Genomic DNA, 21,273 nt, shown 5'->3' on the forward strand with positions numbered 1-21,273 from the left:
ACTGTGTATAGTTTGTAAGGTTTTTAAAGCTCTTTGGGGTCGTTATGAATCAGAGGCACTATATTCAAAGCCAGTGTTACCACTTTGATCAGACAGATTGTCGTGATTTGTATAGTTTGTGAGTGTGTGAGAAAGGAAACAATTTACTATTATACTTTTTGCATAAAAGGCTGTGCAGCTCAGAAGTGGGGCCCGAGCTGCAGCTCAATCTGCCCTGTGTGCATGAACAATGGCATCTGTCATGAAGATATTGGAGAATGCATTTGCCCTCCAGGCTTTATGGGGAAAACGTGTGAGAAGGGTAAGTACACATTCTCTCTTTAGATGTATCATTTGTTTCTACACAGCAATGTTAGCAAGAGTTACAACGGAACCCCAGCCCCAACCACTGTGGCTTTAAGGGCCTGCTTGTCACAGGAGAGGAGGGTCCACGGTTGCCTTTAAGTCAACGTGCCTGCTGCGGCCTACTCTAACATGTGGGATGCATGATAGAATGTTCACGCCTTATTATTCTGATTGTAGTGTGGTGCTGCAGACATCAGAACTGAACTACAGTAAGATCTGACATCTGAGCTGTGCTACTATAGAACAGATACATTCGCTCCTGTAATTTCAGGAAAGTAAAATCCCATTAAGGCCCTGATCTTGCAAACACTTACACACGTAGCTAGCTTTAAACAGGTAAGAAGTCCCACTGAGGCCAATGGCACTACTCACCTGCTTGAAATTAAATGTATAAGTATGTGTGTGTATATATATGTATATATATAAGGGCTGTCGATTAATTGCAGTTAACTCACGCGATTAACTTAAAAAAATTAATCATGATTAAAAAAATTAATCATGATTAATCGCAGTTTTAATCGCACTGTTAAACAATAGAATTCCAATTGAAATTTATCAAATATTTTGGATGTTTTTCTACATTTTCATATATATTGTATTCTGTGTTGTAATTGAAATCAAAGTGTATATTATTTTTGATTATAAATATTTGCACTGTAAAAATTATAAAATAAATAGTATTTTTCGATTTACCTCATTTACCAAGTACTGTAGTACAATCTCTTTGTCATGGAAGTGCAACTTACTTGCAAATGTAGATTTTTTTCTATTACATAACTGCACTCAAAATCAAAACAATGTAAAACTTTAGCGCCTACAAGTCCACTCAGTCCTACTTTTTGTTCAGCCAATTTCTAAGACAAACAAGTTTGTTTACATTTACAGAAGATAATGCAGCCCTCTTCTATTTATGTCACCAGAAAGTGAGAACAGGCATTTCCATGGCACTTTTGTAGCTGGCATTGCAAGGTATTTACGTGCCAGATATGCTAAACATTCATATGCCCCTTCATGCTTCAGCCACCATTCCAGAGGTGTTAAAAAAATAATGTGTTAATTAAATTTGTGACTGAACTCCTTGGGGGAGAAGTGTATGTCCCCTGCTCTGTTTTACCTACATTCTGCCATATATTTCATGTTATAACAGTTTTGGATGATGACCCAGCACATGCTGTTCATTTTAAGAACACTTTCACTGCAGATTTCACAAAACGCAAAGAAGGTACCAATGTGAGATTTCTAAAGATAGCTACAACACTCAACCCAAGGTTTAAGAACCCGAAGTGCCTTCCAAAATCTAAGATGGACGAAGTGTGGAGTATGCTTTCAGAAGTCTTAAAAGAGCAACACTCCAATGCAGAAATTACAGAACCCAAATTACAGTCCCCTGGAATGGTGAGTGAAGCATGAAGGGACATATTAATCTTTTGCGCATCTGGCACGTAAATATCTTGCGATGTTGGCTACAACAGTGCCATGAGAATGCCTGTTCTCACTTTCAGGTGACACTGTTAACAAGAAGCGGGCATCATTATCTCCTGCAAATGTAAACAAAATTGTCTGAGCGATTGACGAAGAAGTAAGACTGTGGAATTGTTGGCTCTAAAGTTTTACACTGTTTTGTTTTTGAATGCAGTTTTTTTGTACATAATTCTACATTTACAACTTTCATGATAAAGAGATTACACTTAAGTACTTGTATTACGTGAATTGAAAAATGTTTTTTACAGTACAAATACTTGTAATCAAAAATAAACATAAAGTGAGCACTGTACACTTTGTATTCTGTGTTGTAATTGAAATCAATATATTTGAAAATGTAGAAAACATCCAAAAGTATTTAAATAAATGGTATTCTATTATTGTTTAACGGTGCAATGAATCACAATTAATTTTTTTAATTTCTTGAGAGCCCTAATATATATACATACACACACACATACACATGTGTATGTGTGTTTACACATATGTTTAAATTCAAGCAGGTGAGTAGTGTATATGTGTGTATATATATACGTGTGTGTCTACATATATATATATATACTGTACTGTGGTACAGCAGGGCTAGGGGGCAGTCGGAGAGTGATAGATGGGAGGCATATAAGCCCTTCCCTATGGACTGAGGAGAGGTTACTACAGATGAATTAGAGTACCTGGAACCAGTTAAGGCCTGGCCAGAGACCTAATAAAACCCCCCTGCTTCAGTCAGACAGGAGGAAGGAAGGAAAGCTGACTGTAGTTTGGAGGAGTACTGTTATTGACCAGAGGATCAGAGTACCAAGGGAAGGGAAACCCTGCCCAAGCAGAGGGACTCCCCTGGCACAAAGGACCAAGAGAAACCCTGCCCAAGGGGAAAGAGGGTAAGAAGCCCATGAAGCTGAAGGGGCTGGGACCCAGAGTAGGAGGCAGACCCAGGTCCCTTCCCTGCTCCCCTTCTCTCCCCATCAGGGCACTAGTGGAGCCATCAACACCCAAGAATAGGGGGAAGGTGCGGCGCCCTGACCCCATCACACCGTGCAAAACCGTGGGACCCACCACAATAGCGTCGGCCATTTGCACTATATATATAAATACTGTCCTGATTTATTATGTTATCCCTGGTAGAACAGTGTTGGAAGAGACCATTGTCCATTCAATACTTTACTTGCTTGTTTAACTATAACTTCCATTTTTGTCACTCAAGGATATAACATGGCTGTTTACTCTCAAGCTTATGTGTCACACATGTGATGTGATATTCAGCATTTTGTTTTATTCTGAATTACAATGGCAGATTTGGAGGTTTTTCTTGACCCTTTGCTGTGAACAACATCCTCAAAGAAAGAAAACTTACCTCTCCTTGGAAACCTGAGGTTAAATCTTGGCCCTTTATTCTGCCAAAACTACCATTGACTTCAGTGAGCCCAAGATTTCACACTAGGTTGGAAACGTCCAAGATTTCAGCCATAACCAAGTTCTGAGGAAAGTTCTAGGTCAGGTCCTCAGCTCATATAAACCAGCATAGGTCCATCAAATTCAAAGAGATTACAGTGATTTGCACCAGGTGAAGATCTGACCCTGAATATCCAAAGCACTGGATGTTCTTATATTTCCTCACCTTAAAGAAAATCCAAGGTTGTTTTCATTGCTTAAAGACAGGTTTCAGAGTAGCAGCCGTGTTAGTCTGTATTCACAAAAAGAAAATGAGTACTTGTGGCACCTTAGAGACTAACAAATTTATTTGAGCATACGTTTTCGTGAGCTACAGCTCACTTCATCGGATGCATTCGGTGGAAGATACAGTGGGGAGAGGTATATACACACACAGAGAACATGAAACAATGGGTTTTATCATACACACTGTAAGGAGAGTGATCACTTAAGATGAGCTATTACCAGCAGGAAGTGGGGGGGGAAGGAGGAAAACCTTTTATGGTGATAATCAAGGTGGGCCATTTCCAGCAGTTAACAAGAACGTCTGAGGAGCAATGGGGGATGGGGTGGGAGGGGGGGAGAAATAACATGGGGAAATAGGTTTCAGAGTAGCAGCCGTATTAGTCTGTATTCGCAAAAAGAAAAGGAGTACTTGTGGCACCTTAGAGACTAACAAATTTGTTTGAGCATAAGCTTTCGTGAGCTACAGCTCACTTCATCGGATGCATTTGGTGGAAGATACAGTGGGGAGATTTATATACACACACAGAGAACATGAAACAATGGGTTTTATCATACATACTGTAAGGAGAGTGATAACTTAAGATGAGCTATTACCAGCAGGAAGTGGGGGGGGGGAGGAGGAAAACCTTTTATGGTGATAATCAAGGTGGGCCATTTCCAGCAGTCAACAAGAACATCTGAGGAACAGTGGGGGGTGGGGTGGGGGGGAGAAATAACATGGGGAAATAGTTTTACTTTGTGTAATGACCCATCCACTCCCAGTCTCTATTCAAGCCTAAGTTAATTGTATCCAGTTTGCAAATTAATTCCAATTCAGCAGTCTCTCATTGGAGTCTGTTTTTGAAGTTTTCTTGTTGAAGGATAGCCACTCTCAAGTCTGTAATCGAGTGACTGGAGAGATTGATGGAAATTGTTGACATCATGGTGGAATTCCTCAAGGGCTTCTTTTCCATGGGACCATGGGAATTTCACCATGATTTCAACAATTTCCATCCCACCATCAAACTCAGCCTGGACCAGTCCACACAAGAGATCCACTTCCTGGACACTACGGTGCTAATAAGCGATGGTCACATAAACACCACCCTATATCGGAAACCTACTGACTGCTATTCCTATCTACATGACTCTAGCTTTCATCCAGATCACTCCACACGATCCATTGTCTACAGCCAAGCTCTACAATATAACCGCATTTGCTCCCAACCCCTCAGACAGAGACAAACACGTACAAGATCTCTATCATGCATTCTTACAACTACAGTACCCACCTGCTGAAGTGAAGAAACAGATTGACAGAGCCAGAAGAGTACCCAGAAGTCACCTACTACAGGACAGGCCCAACAAAGAAAATAACAGAACGCCACTAGCCATCACCTTCAGCCCCCAACTAAAACCTCTCCAGTGCATCATCAAGGATCTACAACCTATCCTGAAGGACGAGCCATCGCTCTCTCAGATCTTGGGAGACAGACCAGTCCTTGCTTACAGACAGCCCCCCAATCTGAAGCAAATACTCACCAGCAACCACACACCACACAACAGAACCACTAACCCAGGAACCTATCCTTGCAACAAAGCCCGTTGCCAACTCTGTCCACATATCTATTCAGGGGATACTATCATAGGGCCTAATCACATCAGCCACACTATCAAAGGCTCGTTCACCTGCGCATCTACCAATGTGATATATGCCATCGTGCCAGCAATGCCCCTCTGCCATGTACATTGGTCAAACTGGACTGTCTCTACGTAAAAGAATAAATGGACACAAATCAGACATCAAGAATTATAACATTCAAAAACCAGTCAGAGAACACTTCAACCTCTCTGGTCACTTGATTACAGACCTGAGAGTGGCTATCCTTCAACAAAAAAACTTCAAAAACAGACTCCAATGAGAGACTGCTGAATTGGAATTAATTTGCAAACTGGATACAATTAACTTAGGCTTGAATAGAGACTGGGAGTGGATGGGTCATTACACAAAGTAAAACTATTTCCCCTTGTTATTTCTCCCCTCCCCATCCCACCCCCCACTGTTCCTCAGACATTCTTGTTAACTGCTGGAAATGGCCCACCTTGATTATCACCATAAAAGGTTTTCCCCCTTCCTCCCCCCCGCTGGTGATGGCTCATCTTAAGTGATCACTCTCCTTATAGTGTGTATGATAAAACCCATTGTTTCATGTTCTCTGTGTGTGTATATAAATCTCCCCACTGTATTTTCCACTGAATGCATCCGATGAAGTGAGCTGTAGCTCACAGAAGCTTATGCTCAAATAAATGTGTTAGTCTCTAAGGTGCCACAAGTACTCCTTTTCATTGCTTAAAGTTATCTTCACTGCAGCAGCAGCGTAGGGTATGCCTGGAATCTTGCCTGATGATTGACATAGTTATGGATTTTAATGGACCCAATATTTGGGGGTAAAAATATTTATTTTCCATTTTTTCTACTTCTTTAATGTTGCCTAATGATGTATCACTGGAAGAACTAGCACTTTCATGACCTTGATGCTGTTGGCCTTTTTTTCCCCCTCCTTTTATAGCTTGTGGAGACAATACATTTGGCAGAACCTGTAAAGAGAGCTGTACAGAGAACTCAGGCTGCAAATATTATATGTTCTGTCTACCAGATCCTTATGGCTGCTCTTGTGCTACAGGATGGAAGGGCCTGGAATGTGATGAAGGTACAGTCACAGACACGATGCATTGAAAGAGTTTGCTGCTGCTTAGTGTGTGGAAAACACAAAAAGAAAAGGAATGGCAGTGGGACAGAGCCAGGTTGTTAATGTCCAGCCCACATACCATCAATTTCCCAATCTATGAAATAGAGATAATAATCAGATCTACCCAAGAGGAACATATGAGGTTTGCAGATGAAAGGTTCTATATAAGTGCAAAATATTGCCAGTATCCCATACATTAACTGATTTTGTCACTGAAATTTAAAACATTCTATATCCTTGAGTACCTAGGTGCTGGAACTAGGGGTGCTATCAGACTTCCTGGCTTGAAGTGGTTTCCATTATATACAGGGTTTATAGTTTGGTTAAATGGCTCTCAGCATTTCCCCCCAGCTCTCCCCATAGAAATTGTTCCAGCACCCCTGCCTGGAGAAAATGTCCTGTCATATTTCTAGGGATAAATGTGGGTTATGTCAGTACCCATTCCTGAAAACTGTCAGGCATCTTCAGCTTCCATTGACTATATATTAGACTGTAATCTCTTTAGGACAGGGACCAAGTTTTCCTATCTGTCTGTGCAGCATCTAGCACAATGGTGCCATAATCCTGATAGGAGCCTTTGGGTAGTAGCACAACTCAAATAATAATGGCTTCACTGGGAGTTGAAGATGCTTGCAACTTCGCAGGATGACAAGTACAGAAACAGATTTGCTCTTTTTTTGTTGTTGTCATGGTCCTCACGACCCTGTATTGATGCTTTAAGCACAAAAGCCTTCACAAACTCAGTCCAACTGGATCAGTGGTGGGCAACCTGTGGCCTGCGGGCTGCACACGGCCCATGAGGGTAATCCGCTGGTGGGCCGCCAGACTGTTTGGATGCCAGATGACGCTTCCCGCAGCTCCAGTTGGCCAGGAACAGCGAATTGCAGCCACTGGGAGTTGCAGGCAGCCATGCAAATGTAAACAAACGGTCCGGTAGCCCGCCAGCAGATTACCCTGATGGGCCGCATCCACCACTGAACTGGATGGAATAAATTCAGCCTCAGAGTCCAGTGCATAAGAGTCTGAAGTAATGGAGGAATATTTGTAGCATGCAAAGCAAGTTGCTTTTATTCATTCCATGTTATTAACGCTTACCCTAAATACCTGTGCTTGCAGAGTGCCAATCTGGTTTTTATGGTCCGGACTGTAAACTCAAGTGTAATTGCAACAATCGGGGGAAATGCGACAGATTTAAGGGCTGCCTCTGTCAGTTTGGCTGGCGCGGTCTACAATGTGAAAAAGAAGGTAAAGCAAGGTAACACTGTAGTAAATGGCCTCTTCCAGTGTGATTGAAACAAATCTTCATGCTGCCATAACATTTCCACCTGTGGTCGATAGCCCATGGCAGTTGCCCCGTTTCGTTCTGGAGGGCACAGGACCTGTTTCCAAACCTTTGCTCTAGTTCAATGGCTGCCAGCCTCTGTTAGGCACACCATGTCTGGTGCCTCAGGTTTATGAGTACTAGTCTAAGATACCTCTCCCTACATTAGAGCTAGATTACTCAACCCTTCCTCACACAGGCTTTGACTCTGACATTAAGTTCAGTGGAATACTTGTGTAAGTACTTACTGACATGAGTAAGGGTTGGACATTTAGCCCTTACTGATGACTCTCAGGGCTGGGTCATGGGGCACTGCCACTTCCTTTGTCCCATTCAACTGGGTGTATTCTTGCACCAAGTGTCTCTTGGTGTTCTCTAAACCCCAAGTTTATCATCAGACTGGGATTTGAAGCAACACTAGCTCCACGGGGAGTTAGGACTTGCACAGCTGAATGGTAGACAATAGGCACTGGCTGACACAGGTGAGTCAGGAGGCTAAGCTCTGTGCTGATTCACACTCTGTGCAACCCCATTGAATTCAGTGGAGTTGTCCAAGGTGTAAATCAGCATGGAATTTGGCTTTTACCTGGTGAACTGATTGAGTAGCCCCAAAAGGTTGGGATCTATGTTTTAGTCTAGGGTGCCCAGACGTTCCAATATTATCAGCATTATCTCGATATTAGGGGCTTTGTCTGATATACGCAACTATACCCCCCACCCTACCCCCCAAAAATGTGTCCTGATTTTTCACACTTCCTTTCTGGTCACCCTATTGTAGTCCCACAGTCTTCAAATTCTCAGGAGATAGGAGACAGGAAGGAGCCGGCACATGTTATTTTATAAAATACCCTATGCATATATTGTTCCTGGCTCACAAGGTCTTTCAAGCTCAAGAAGTGTGGAACAGTTGAGATCATGATCAGATTGTAGCACTTCTACCCTACCCAGATTTCACTGCTGTCTTGTTATGGGTCTGGGCAATGATAAGCTGCAGGGGTATTTCACATTAACTCAGAGAATGCAATGTATGATTTTGCAAAAGCTATATTGTTTGTGCTTGGTATATTTTGGGTCTGAATCTTTTCTGATTTAGTTTTACATTGGTGTAACACCCTGGACTTTGGTGGAATTATTTCTGATTTACTCCTGTGTAAGTAAGAGCAGAATCAGGCCCACTATACCTAAGGTCTACAATTTGTTCAACATATGCACTGAATTTGAATTGTAGCTGCTTTTTTTAACCTCTTAACCTGCTCTGTTTTATCTCTGAGGGAGAAAAGCAATCAGCAGATGTCATGTTGTGAATATTGGGTTCCTTACACAGGTTCAGCTGACGTATCACCTCAGATAAAGCACTTGCCAGACCATGTGGAACTCAATTCTGGCACAGAGTTTAAGCCTATTTGTATAGCCACTGGCAAGCCACTTCCTGTTATTGAAGAATTTAAACTGTTGAAACAAGATGGGACTGTCTTCAAGGTAAGTCCCTGGTTGGTTTCTACTCTGTTTCTTATTTTTATTATTATTATTGTTATGTTTATTTGTTAGTTATTGCACACTGAAGACATTTTGACCAAGTACACTTCCTGGGTGGTATGAAAATGGCACAAGATCTTCAGGGCCAAATTTTCAACCAGCTTCTATGAACTTGCCTAGACTCATCAAGGCAACAATTCAGGAAACTATCCTTACTCCACAAAAGCACTCAGCACATGGTCATCTGTCCAGGGACAGACTTAAGCATGTGCTTCAATGCTTTCCTGAATCAGGTCCAGAACTTGCTGTATAATGGTGAAAAAGTGGGTGAGCATTTGTTCAAATTCCTATTGGTTGCTAAGTTCATCCATGTTTGTGCTGCTTTTTATTCACTGTTCATGATAATTGGGGTGAACAGGCTTCTATTCGCACTATTGTTTGGGGGAATGTCTGTCCTTCATACAAATTCCCCTACTTTGCATACAAATCGTGATATTTGTCTGTGAAAAAGAGAGTTTGATGTTTTCTATTTGCTATTCTCTGTTTGTCATTCTTCATTTGTTTTTTCCCCCTATTTAAATAGTTTGAGGTAGTAGAAAAATACTATGTGACTCGGATGACTAGCCAAACACAGTGAATAATAAATAGCAAATGACTGAAATTAACTGTTCATGAACAAGACATAGACTCAGAATTCACCACCCAAACTATTCAGCAAAGACTGAATAATTAATGCTCTTGTAAAACTCAAAACAGAAGAAGGGCTGAGTTCTTTGGATGATTTACTGGTAGTTGCTAATTCAACCAGTTGTAGCAGCAAAACTGAGTAAAAACCACTGATGTGCAATGGCTGTTAAATTTCCTTCAGAGTTAGCTATGTTTTACAGATGCGTGAAGAGGACTCATACATGCAGAGCAGGAAATCAATGGAAGTTTTGTCACTGAGGCCAATAGAAGTGAGACTTTCTCCGAAGTACTTTGGGATTTTTTGGGAGGACAGGGATTATAAATGGAAGTTATATTTATTATTGTTCCATGTTAAAATCTACATTAAAGGAAAGTGAAGATTGCAGAGTGAAACATGCAGTAATCAGGAAATAACAGAGCAACAGTGAGATCAAAATCAGAAGTTACCAAGGCCATTTTGTCTGTACTAGAAAAGTCCTGACTGAGGTGTAATATACTACATGTAATGACTACGTGCAGTATACTAAGGGCCTGATCCAAAGCCCACTGAAGTTAATAGGAGACTTACCATTGGCATTAATGGATTTTGGATGAGACCCTAAATTAGGAGGAGGAGTGACTTGGAGGACGTTTTTTCATTGTTCAGGTTTGTCAGACCCTTCTTATGATTTGTCATTTCAGGCCGTCTCATTTGTTAGCAATCGCTCAGAAGCAAAGTTTCATATCAATAGAATCCAGCCCCCTGACTCAGGAACATGGATTTGCAGTGTTCAGACAGTAGCAGGGATGGCAGAAGAGCCTTTCTGGGTTACAGTTAAAGGTAAGGTTCTCTGAATCATGTGCTTTTAGATGTTCTTGTGTCCCTCTTTTAACCAGGGCAAGCTTACACTGTTAAATGTCCATAGCATCCTTGAGATGCGATCTATCTTCTAGCAGTTTCTGTTCAGAGATCTGATAATGCATTGAGTTGAGTCATGAGCCCATTTCTTTATGTCATGTTTATGGTTTTTTATACAAACACTTAACCCTTCCATGTATATTATCCTGCTCCATCATTTATGCTCCAGCTATGTTTAAAGAGCCTGAACCAAAGCCTACATTATTAAATTCAATAGAAGTCCTTCCATTGACTGGAAAGAGCTGTGAATCAGGTCCAGAGCTTGCTGCTTTGCTGATATTTAATGTAGTATGGAAAATCTTCTTTAGGGACTAGGACAAGTATCTTCAAACATATATGTGTAAATTACGCACTGCCATCCATATTAACTCAACTTAACAAAAGAAGCCCAATTGTCATGCACCTAGAAAACCCATAGACTTCAGAGATACAGGCGCTCAGAGTGGTGCTTTGGAGTTCAAGCCAGACCAGTAAGAGGTTGTGTCCCCTCCTGCCCTGCAACTTTGGATGCTGTCAGTGCTATGCTGCTATGGCTCACAGCCCGAACACCAACAGCCAGCAGGCAGGTCACACCCTGGCTTCCAAAACCCAGTTACTTTTTGCAGAGCAACCCCCAATACCCTCTCAGTCCCAAATTTCCCCCAAACTGTCTGCCACTGTGACAATCTGCTGAGGTTCCCAGAATTGTGAGTTAATGCGTTACCCCTCTCTCTCTTCCTTAGCAAGTGAGTTTTGCTACTGCTAAGCTCTGTCACAATTCCCTGACACACCAGCTTGTCTGCCTTGCCAGCAAACTCCTCAGGACTCTGCCAGTCCAAACCTTGCTCTGCGGGTAACAAACAGCAACCCCACTTCTGAGTTCCCCAGACACGTCTCCCAGCAGTGTCCTCTCCTGGAAGGCTCAAGAAGTTATTAGTTTGTTGCTCCTTTAAAGAGACAATGCACTCCAGTTCACTAATTTAACTTGGGTTTGACCATCACTCTTACTTAAATCACTGCACAGAATTGTTGTATAGTAAAAGAAAAATAAGTTTATTAAGCAAAATGTCAAAGGTCTAAGTCAGGGGTCGGCAACCTATGGCACGCATACCAAACACGGCACAGGAGCCAATTTTTAATGGCACGTTGCTGTCTGCCAGACCCGGGCAGAGAGCAGCGTGCCACTAAAAATCCTGCCCAGCCCGGCCTGCTCTTTTCTGCCCCCCACCCACCGCTCTCTCCTTGCAGGGCAGGCAAGCTTCCCCTTTCCCCTGCCTCTTCCCCCAGCACGCTGGGTTCCTGCCCCTCCTTCTCTTCTGCCCTGTGACCGATCAGCTGACGGCCCTTGCTTTGGAGGGGGAGAGGTAAAAGCGGGAGAGAGGTAAAAGCGGAGCCGCAGCACCTCTCTCTGCTTCGGGGACCTTAGGGAAGGGGGTGGAATCAGGGCATATCCCCTCCAGCCTCCTACCGTGACCCGCCCAGGGCAGGGAACTGGGAGCACCCCCACGACCCCAGCCCACACACCCAGCCCTCTGCCCTGACTCCTGCACCCCCCCACACACACCCCAGCCCCCTGCCCTGACTCCTGCACCCCCACACATACCCAGCCCCCCCCACACCCTATGCCCCGACTCTTGCACCCCTCACATCCCCACTCCCACCCTGAGCACCAAACGGGAGCTTCTGCACCCCACCCCCCCATTCCCACCTGCACCCCTCGCACCAAATGGGAGCTGCCCAGGTAAGCACTCCACCCCCAAACATCCTGCCCCAACCCTGAACCCCCTCCCTCATTCTAGTTCCTGGCCAGACCCTGCACCCCAACTCCCAGCCTGCTCCTTCACTCCCAGCTCTGTTCTCAGCACACTCCCACCCTCATCTCAGTGCAGAGAGAGAGGAAGAGAATGGCTAGAACCAGGGAGAAGGTAGATACCTACTCTATGTGGATAGGGCCGGGACTTCAGACCAGCAGTGGGCTGAGCGGGGCCAGTAGCCAGGACCCTGGCTGTCAGGAGCCGGCAGACGGAACCGCAGACCGGCAGCGGGCCGAGCAGCAGTGGGCTGAGCCGCTCAGCCCACTGCCAGTCTGGGGCCCTGGCCGCTGGCCCCGCTCAGCCCGCTGCTGGCCTAGGTGAACGGAACCCCAGGCTGGCAGCGGGCTGAGCGGGCTGGCAGTGTAAGATCAGCATTTTAATTTAATTTTAAGTGGAGCTTCTTAAACATTTTGAAAACCTTGTTTACTTTTATTACGACAATAGTTTCGTTATATAATATATAGACTTATAGAGAGAGATCTTCTAAAAACCTTAAAATGTATTACTGGCACGCGAAACCTTAAATTAAAGTGAATAAATGAAGACTCAGCACACCACTTCTAAAAGGTTGCCGACCCCTGGTCTAAGTGGTACCAAGTATAAAGGAGTAAAGGTAGAAAGGGTTACAAGCAAACAAAAGTAAAAATACTCTTCTGAGACTAAAACTTAATTTCAGCAAGTTACAATCTTTGCCTAAGCAGATTTCTCACCTATATATAGTTCCCAGAGACTCTAGCCCCCTTGGTTGAAGGCTCCAATGTCCTGTGATTTGAAGGGCTCTGGCCCCTTAAATTTTATGCAGTTCTCTCCCCTTTCTTTGTATAGTTCAGTAAACTTTTCAAATGTAGTCTTTGAAAAGTAAGCCCAGCCCAAGCTTCTCTTCTGCTGGGATGTAGACACCATGCTGTTTTCCCATTTACCCTGTTACAAGATGCAGGAAGGCTTCCTGTTGATTTTCCATCCCTGGGCTGATCTGCATATAAACCAGACTTACATTGTTTCGAAAAATGCTTAATTTACCTTCTAGACAGTAGATAGCTACCTCCCTGCTATCTGGGAGAAAACCTGGTTTCTCCCTGTGTTGGTCACAGACTTCAAAGCATAATATCAGTGAGTATCCATAATACCTCACATAGTGTTAATGCATATATTTCACAATGATATTAATCACCAAAGTGTCATTTTTTCATAAAAGACCTTGCTCGATACACTTTTGTAGTGCGGTAGTATTGTATACTATCAGTTGATTCAATTGCTTATCGTGAGGTTCAGATCCCCTGTCTTTATAGGCCTGGTCTTCACTAGGGGAGGGGATCGATCTAAGTTACGTAACTTCAGCTATGTGAATAACGTAGCTGAAGTCAACGTACTTACTGTGGTGAGTCGACTCCGCCATCGACTCCGCCTGCACCTCTCACCCTGGTGGAGTACAGTCGATGGGAGGGCGTTCGGGGGTCGATTTATCGCATCTAGACTAGATGCGATAAATCGACCCCTGCTGGATCGTTCACCGCCCGCCAATCCAGCGGGTAGTATAGACATACCCATAGTTAAGAGGCTATCTTCCCCCACCTCCCACACACTACATTCATAGTTTTGTCTACCTTTTATATAAATATACCTTCATTGTTTCTACCTAATGACCAGGCTGGTCAGACAAGCAAATACAGTCCTATGTCTAAGGCAGACTGAGATTATTCATTGCGTGCCAAACACATTTTAAGAACATAATTCTAGCACATATCCATAACTCTTTGTACATACCCATCCATACCTCATTCAAGAATATTAATGATCAGTGAGTTATCAGTTTTCCACTGATACGTTACATGCTACCTTTTGGTTCTGTATTATGACAACAGTATATTAGGTGTAGTGAGAATGTCAGGCTTGAGAAGAGTTGCTGACACAGAGAAGTAAACCACCAATAGGCTTCTGTGTCTCACTCAGCAGCTCTAAAAATCAAAGTATGTAAGTAAGTGCTTCTCAAAGTGAGTAAGAGTTATAGAAATAGGACCCTTACAGTAGGGAGCATATTGACCATAAGGGGACACTATCTAGATCAAAACCCATATTTTAACAGTCTTCCTTCCTCTTGATAGCCCTACCAGGGATTATTAAAGCTGAAAGAATTTTAAAAATCTGATGTATTTTCATTGTGGATAACATTTGTTTACTTTCTTGACATTTCATTCAACCTGGACAACGTTTCCAATCAATTTAACTTTCTGGTTCTCGTAGACGGGCACAAGATTGAAATGTTTTTTATTGACAACGCTACAGGGAAATGTTTAAATAAACATCTGCATTCAAAATATTAAAGCAGTTCTACCTTACACAGCTGCTACCTGCATTGTAATTTTTGTGAATGGGATGGTAAAGATTGAAAAAAAAAATCCAAGTGTTTGGAGAGGGATCTAAACCCTTATGCTTTAGGGTATAATCCCACCTTTAACTAAGGGGAGTTAGGAAGAAACTTTCCCTACTATAGAGAAATGTTGTTGAAGCAGCTGTCAGAGACAAGGTATTGGAGTAGATGGGCCATTGCTCTGATACAGTCTGGCAATACCTGGATTCACAGGAATACAGGCAGATGCCACAAGTTTATTCATACAGACAAATAAACGATCTGGTCTAATAGTCACATTCTTGCTCAGTTCCTCCTGTGCCTCAGAGTGCTCCGAGGATGATAGACAGTGGACATAATTTCCTCACCATCAATATCAATGCTGACTCCCATACGGGTGATGGACCGATTGTGTCAACCAAGCTCCTGTATAAGCCTGCTAAAGGTTATCAGCCCTGGATGTCAGTGGAAGGTAAGGGTCACTCATACAGAAACCTCATCTACAGTCAAGCTGAAGCAAAATTAGAATGTGGTATTTGCCCTAAAGTAAAATTCTGTTCTGAAAAATGACTTTTACTTATGCAGGGCTCAACAGAACCTACGTCTGGCCCTGGCAAGTGCAATTCTTACTTAGTTTTTAAGCTAAAAAGATATTAAAGCAGCAGCAGAAGCAAGTGGCCTCCTACCTATTTCTCTGTCTCAGGTTTTTATAAAGCTCCTATCATTGTGGTACCCAAGTACTGGCTTCTAGGACTTCTAAAGACCAAGGGCCAAGTTCAGAAGTGAGCCAAGTGTATTTAAGTAGCCTAGAGGAGAGTATAAATTGTTGTAGCTTACCACTTCATCCAGTCCTGTCAAATGTACATTAAAGCCACGTAGACTTTTTCGAGATTCCCATAGGCTTACATGGGCTCACACACACTTTGCCAAGTACGTGAGTAACTTACAAACACACACCTTACACATCAGCTCTAAATTTGTCCCATTGAGTGCAAGGGAATCAAAACAGACGTATTTCAGACTCTGACAGGCCAGAAGCGAGGAGCGTAGCTGCTAAAAACAATGAACTGAGGATGTAAGAAGGTGTAATCTAAAGCAGCCCCCATCCTCTTTAACTGACACCTTCTGACTCCTCAATGTGTAATTTATGCCACCTTGCTTTCCCTTACATATCAATAACTGGATGCAAGTAGATCTAAAAAGAAATGGAGTACTTGTGGCACCTTAGAGATTAACAAATTTATTTGAGCTCAAATAAATTTTTTAGTCTCTAAGGTGCCACAAGTACTCCTTTTCTTTTTGCAAATACAGACTAACAGGGCTGCTACTCTGAAAGTAGATCTAAGGGAGTATGCCTGGTTGTATGGGAGTCTAACCTATATCAAAAGGAGTACTTGTGGCACCTTAGAGACTAACAAATTTATTAGAGCATAAGCTTTCGTGAGCTACAGCTCACTTCATCGGATGCATAAGTGATGCAGAAGGTGCCTAATATGGATATTAAAAGGGATTTCCCTCCATTTGTATTGATAAAGACAGTGCAGAGAATTTCCATTGCAATGTTAAGTCATCCATGAAATGTACCTATGTTTATAAGGTGTAAATCTCAAATATGGACATGGCTCCATTTACAGCAGCTGAGCATCTGTTCCTTGATATTTATCCTTCATGGTTCCATACTCCTCTAACATATCTACCCCAATTTGTTGCTCTGGATTTATTGTGTGCTCCTCTAGTGGTTATGCAGAGAATTGCTTTTTGTAGCTCCAGTATTGAACAGGTTTCAGAGTAGCAGCCGTGTTAGTCTGTATTCGCAAAAAGAAAAGGAGTACTTGTGGCACCTTAGAGACTAACAAATTTATTAGAGCATAAGCTTTCGTGAGCTACAGCTCACTTCATCGGATGCATCCAATGAAGTGAGCTGTAGCTCACGAAAGCTTATGCTCTAATAAATTTGTTAGTCTCTAAGGTGCCACAAGTACTCCTTTTCTTTTTGCGAATACAGACTAACACGGCTGCTACTCTGAAACCTGTAACCTATATCACTTTGCACCTCATCTTCATTAGACACCAAGTCTCTTTGCTGGGATCTCTTGATGAAAAGAAACACAGATACATGAACACTGAGGATTCTTGAGCCTTTAGCCAACACATTCACGGGTATTCGGGATTCCAATTTGTTCTTTCCAGGCTTGTATGTTTTGTCCATCATTGTGGTATCTGAACTCCTAATAGCTAGACCAATGACCCCATTAAGTCTCCACAAGAGCGAAGAGGTTTGCCTGCACCGGATCAGATTGTAAGATCTTTGGATCGGGGCCAGCTCACTTGGAGCCAGATTTTCAGAAGTGCTCAGCACCAGCAGCTCCCACTGAGGACCCTGAGCACTTCAGTACTTTTGAAAATCTGCCCTTTTGTATCTCTTGCAAGGCTGGGCAGATTGCTGGTGCTTTAACCCATAATAAGCAATACTGTCATAATGATAATTAACATGTATGTCTAAACAGCTCATCCTAGAGTAATGGGGGTAAAGCGAAGCATAATAACCATAACCTTGACCTCTCTCAAGAGCAGACCCAGCTGTGATGCAGGATTCAGAAAATCCCTTATTGTTTTTCAGAATGGAATGGAGGGTTGACCTTTCTTTCTCCTTTTGTTCCCAGTAAATGGAAAGAGCAAGAGATTAAATAATCTAGAACCCAAAACAGAATATCAATTCTGTGTTCAGCTAAGCCGGCAAGGGGATGGTGGAGAAGGGCATCCTGGGCCACAGGCAAGCTTCACAACAGCTGCGCTTGGTACGTAGGACTTTTGGCCTTTCATATGGGGAGCTTTTAATCAGCCTCCTTCATTTTCTCTGCAATATGCACAGCTGCATTCATCTGCATGCATGCCAAAGCCCACTGAAGTCAATGGAAGCCTCTCCATTCATTTCAGTGGGCTTTGGACCAAGCCCCAAAACAATGTTTCTCAAACAGCGAGGTCTGAGGAGGTTCAGATCCTTTCAGAGCAGTCTCAAGCAAAGGAAAATGGGGGGAAAGGAGAAGAATTGCAAAAAGTGGCGAAATATCATTCTCCCCATTTTACAGGTTGGGAAAACTGAGGCACAATGAGGTTAGGTAACTTGCCCAATGCCACACAGCGAGTGTTCTGCAATGTTGGGGATAGAACCCCTTCTCTTGGTTGCTAGTGATGGCTCTAACCATTAGACTATGTTGACTTCTTTAAGGTTAAGATTATTCGAAAATCAGAATCTCATACAAAGTCAAAGAACAGGAAGAAATCAAATACTCAAGCACCAAATAAATGACCTCTTGTTTACTGAACCCTTAAAATGGAAATGATCCAGCAATAAAAAGAGAGGGGCCTGGCCCCTTCCTCATGTTTAAAAACTTCCACTTTGCATCTGTAATCTTTCAACCCTCCTCCATCCCAGCGAAGGACATGAGACAAGAAAGATACTTTTTTGCTGACACCCAGGCCAACAGTTCTCTGTATGGAGCTTGTGCACACCAGCAACCAACCAGGGATCTACTAGTTGTAGAGTATTAGCTTTCTTCCCTCCACCCCATCTCCTTCAATGTCATTTGAATTCCCAAGTCTATTATCCCATCCCCACATTGTCCCATAGCTCTGTTGTTTTACTTAACCACACACAATATAGTTATTCAGGCCCCCTCATTCTCCTTTGAAGAACTGTGCGTAGTGAGTGGAGCATTAACCTTTGCTATTCTGATCTAGCAAATGTGACTGTGGCCAGGAAATAAAGTGCCAGGGTCTGATTCTCCATTGCCTTGCACCATGTGTAGTCATTAACACCTATGAAAGCGAATGTAGAATTCTACCAAATTGACATATTAGCCTTTTACATGCACTGTGTAGCACTATAAATGATTACACATGGTTCAGGGCAATGGAGAATCAGGGCATCAGGCCCTTGGTTTCTTACCAGCACTCTTGTTTGTGAAACCCTTATCACCAAATGAAAAGGAGTACTTGTGGCACCTTAGAGACTAACAAATTTATTAGAGCATAAGCTTTCGTGAGCTACAGCTCACTTCATCACCAAATGTTAGAAGTAAACAATCTTTCACAAAAAGAGAGCAAATGAAGCCACATGAATCCTTCAGTCCAGAAGGGAATGTGGCTGGAGGAGGTGGCTGGAGAAATTCAGGATTTTCTGAGAAGCAAATGGCATTGCAGAGAAACTGAAGATCTGAAATTCACCACCCTGCTACTTGTGGCAGGCCCAGCAGCATCAGAGATTGACAGTACTTTCCAGTGGCACCATCAAGGGCACTGCAAAATGCTAAAGTCATTTAAAAATGTCAGTATTGTGATCCATGCAAGGATGCCATGTCCCTGAGAAGCAACCCAAAACACGCCATGCTTGGGCTGAGCATTTGACCTCAACAGCAATTCTAGCCTCTGCTAGGTATGGAGGACAAGATTTGAACTATGGATGACCTCAGGCCTCACTTGGCAGTGCAGAGCACTAACCACTAACCCAGAAGACCAGTTCCAGATTATTGTTTTAATACCAGCCTTTGTGTGCAAGTATTCAGAAGACATAAAATAAAGTTTTTTTTTTCTCTCTCTCTCTCTCTGGATTCTCCAAGGTCTTCCTCCACCAGAAGGTCTCACCCTCCTTCCTAAAAGCAAGACATCTCTGATTTTGTCATGGCAGCCAATAGCACAGAAGCCAGAAGATGACCTTCTTGTTGAAGTGGAAAGGACGAGTGTGAATGACAACAGTGGTGATGAGATCAGTGTTATCACCCGTGTGCCAGGAAATATATCCACCCTGGTTATTGATGATTTAGAACCCAGACAGCAGTATAGGTGCAGGGTACGTGTGAATACCAGGTCTGAAGGAGAGTGGAGTGACTATTTATATGCATGGACCTACAGTGACAGTAAGTGACTGGATTCACTTTACTTTATTTATTCCTTTCTCTTCCTCTTCCCCCTAACCACCCCCAGCAGGATTCTGATGTTGCTAGAGGTCTTTGTAAAATGTAATTGTGATGGGTTCTGTCACAGAGACCCCCTTGGGACTGTCACCTGTTGTGCTGAAACTACCTCTGAGCCCATCTTCCCTGCCAGCTTGGGACTCCAGAACCCTGTCTTGTTGAGCCAGACATGCAAGCCTGCTGCAACACAGACCCAGAGTCTGAACCACATTCCCAAACCTTCAGACTTAACTGAAAACAGCTCAGCAAATGCTCCTGTCTCCAGCACCCAGATACTCAGTTCCCAAAGGGATCTAAACCTCAAATAAATCTGTTTTACTCTGTATAAAGTATAAGTACAAAAAGTAGGATTTAAGTGGTTTCAAGAAATAACAGACAGAACAAAGTAAGTTACCAAGCAAAATAAAACAAAATACGCAAGTGTAAGCTTAATACATTTAAGAAACTGAATACAGGTAAATCTCACCCTCAGAGATGTTCCAATAAGCTTCTTTCACAGACTAGACTCCTTCTTAGGCTGGGCCCTATCCTTTCCCCTGGTACAGTTCTTGTTAGTTCCAGCTCAGGTGGTAACTAGGGGTTTTCTCATGACTGCAGCCCCTTTTGTTCTGTTCTACCCCCTTTTATAGCTTTGGTACAAGGCGGGAATCTTTTGTGTGTCTGGGTCCCCATCCCTCCTTCTAAATGGAAAAGCACTGGGTTTAAGATGGATTCCAGTACCAGGTGACATGATCATACGTCATTGTAAGACCTCATTCTCCATTCTTTCAGGGCTGGCGTGCATGTAGCCAGGAAGGTTTGTGAGTAAACAGAACCACTCACAGCCAATTGTCCTAGTTAATGGGAGCCATCAAGATTCCAAGCCACCATTAATGGCCCACACTTTGCATAGTTACAATAGGACTTCAGAATAATACTTCATATTTCTAGCTTCAGATACAAGGATGACACATTCATACAAATAGGATGAACACGCTCAGTAGATTATAAGCTTTGTAATGATACTTTACAAGAGACCTTTTGCATAACGCATATTCCAGTTACATCATATTCACACTTATAAACATATTTCCATAAAATATATGGAGTGCAAGTCACAGTAATCCTCTGCAATGATAGCATAGTGCTTCTGAATGTGCATTTACAGCTGCTTTTAGCTATTGTTCAAAGGGATAGCTGAGGGTCAGCACTAATTCTTATCCACCTGGTCAGAGACTAAGGATGTGAGTTTCAAAAGTTCCTAAGTGACTTTCAATGGGATATGTGCTCCTAAATCACTTAGGTGCTTTGGAAAATCCCACCCTCAGGGCCTGATTCTCAGAAGTGCTGGGCACCCACAGCTCCATCCAAGACAATAGGATCTCCACTGATTAGGGAAATCTGGCTGAGTTGTACCAAGCACTGAAGGGTGAGGAGAGGATGCAATGTCTGTGCACTACACTGAGTGCAGAGAGTAGTTGAGTCTGTCGTAATGCTGGTGCTAGAATCCTCAAAGGAGGTAGGAAGGGATGAGAATGGTGGCAAGGCCATAGCCTTACCTGCTTCTCC

At 42.9% G+C, this 21,273-nt stretch overlaps 1 protein-coding gene across 10 annotated transcripts in view; it reads left to right on the top strand.

Moving 5' to 3' along the window:
* Positions 1-21,273, top strand: part of LOC119855619 (intraflagellar transport protein 74 homolog) — a 165,735-nt gene that overhangs the window by 128,102 nt on the left and 16,360 nt on the right. For 8 of the 10 annotated variants that reach the window (XM_043515100.1, XM_043515099.1, XM_043515102.1 and 5 more), the window contains 8 exons: positions 170-301; positions 6,051-6,191; positions 7,347-7,475; positions 8,876-9,030; positions 10,396-10,534; positions 15,063-15,224; positions 17,416-17,550; positions 19,372-19,668. In XM_043515100.1, the coding sequence (XP_043371035.1) occupies positions 170-301; positions 6,051-6,191; positions 7,347-7,475; positions 8,876-9,030; positions 10,396-10,534; positions 15,063-15,224; positions 17,416-17,550; positions 19,372-19,668 (1,290 nt within the window). The remainder of the gene's footprint in view (positions 1-169; positions 302-6,050; positions 6,192-7,346; positions 7,476-8,875; positions 9,031-10,395; positions 10,535-15,062; positions 15,225-17,415; positions 17,551-19,371; positions 19,669-21,273) is intronic. The other 2 variants (XM_038402000.2, XM_038402003.2) reach the window with 2 other exon arrangements.

Source organism: Dermochelys coriacea, chromosome 5 (assembly GCF_009764565.3).
Source record: "Dermochelys coriacea isolate rDerCor1 chromosome 5, rDerCor1.pri.v4, whole genome shotgun sequence".
Lineage (NCBI taxonomy): Eukaryota > Metazoa > Chordata > Testudines > Dermochelyidae > Dermochelys > Dermochelys coriacea.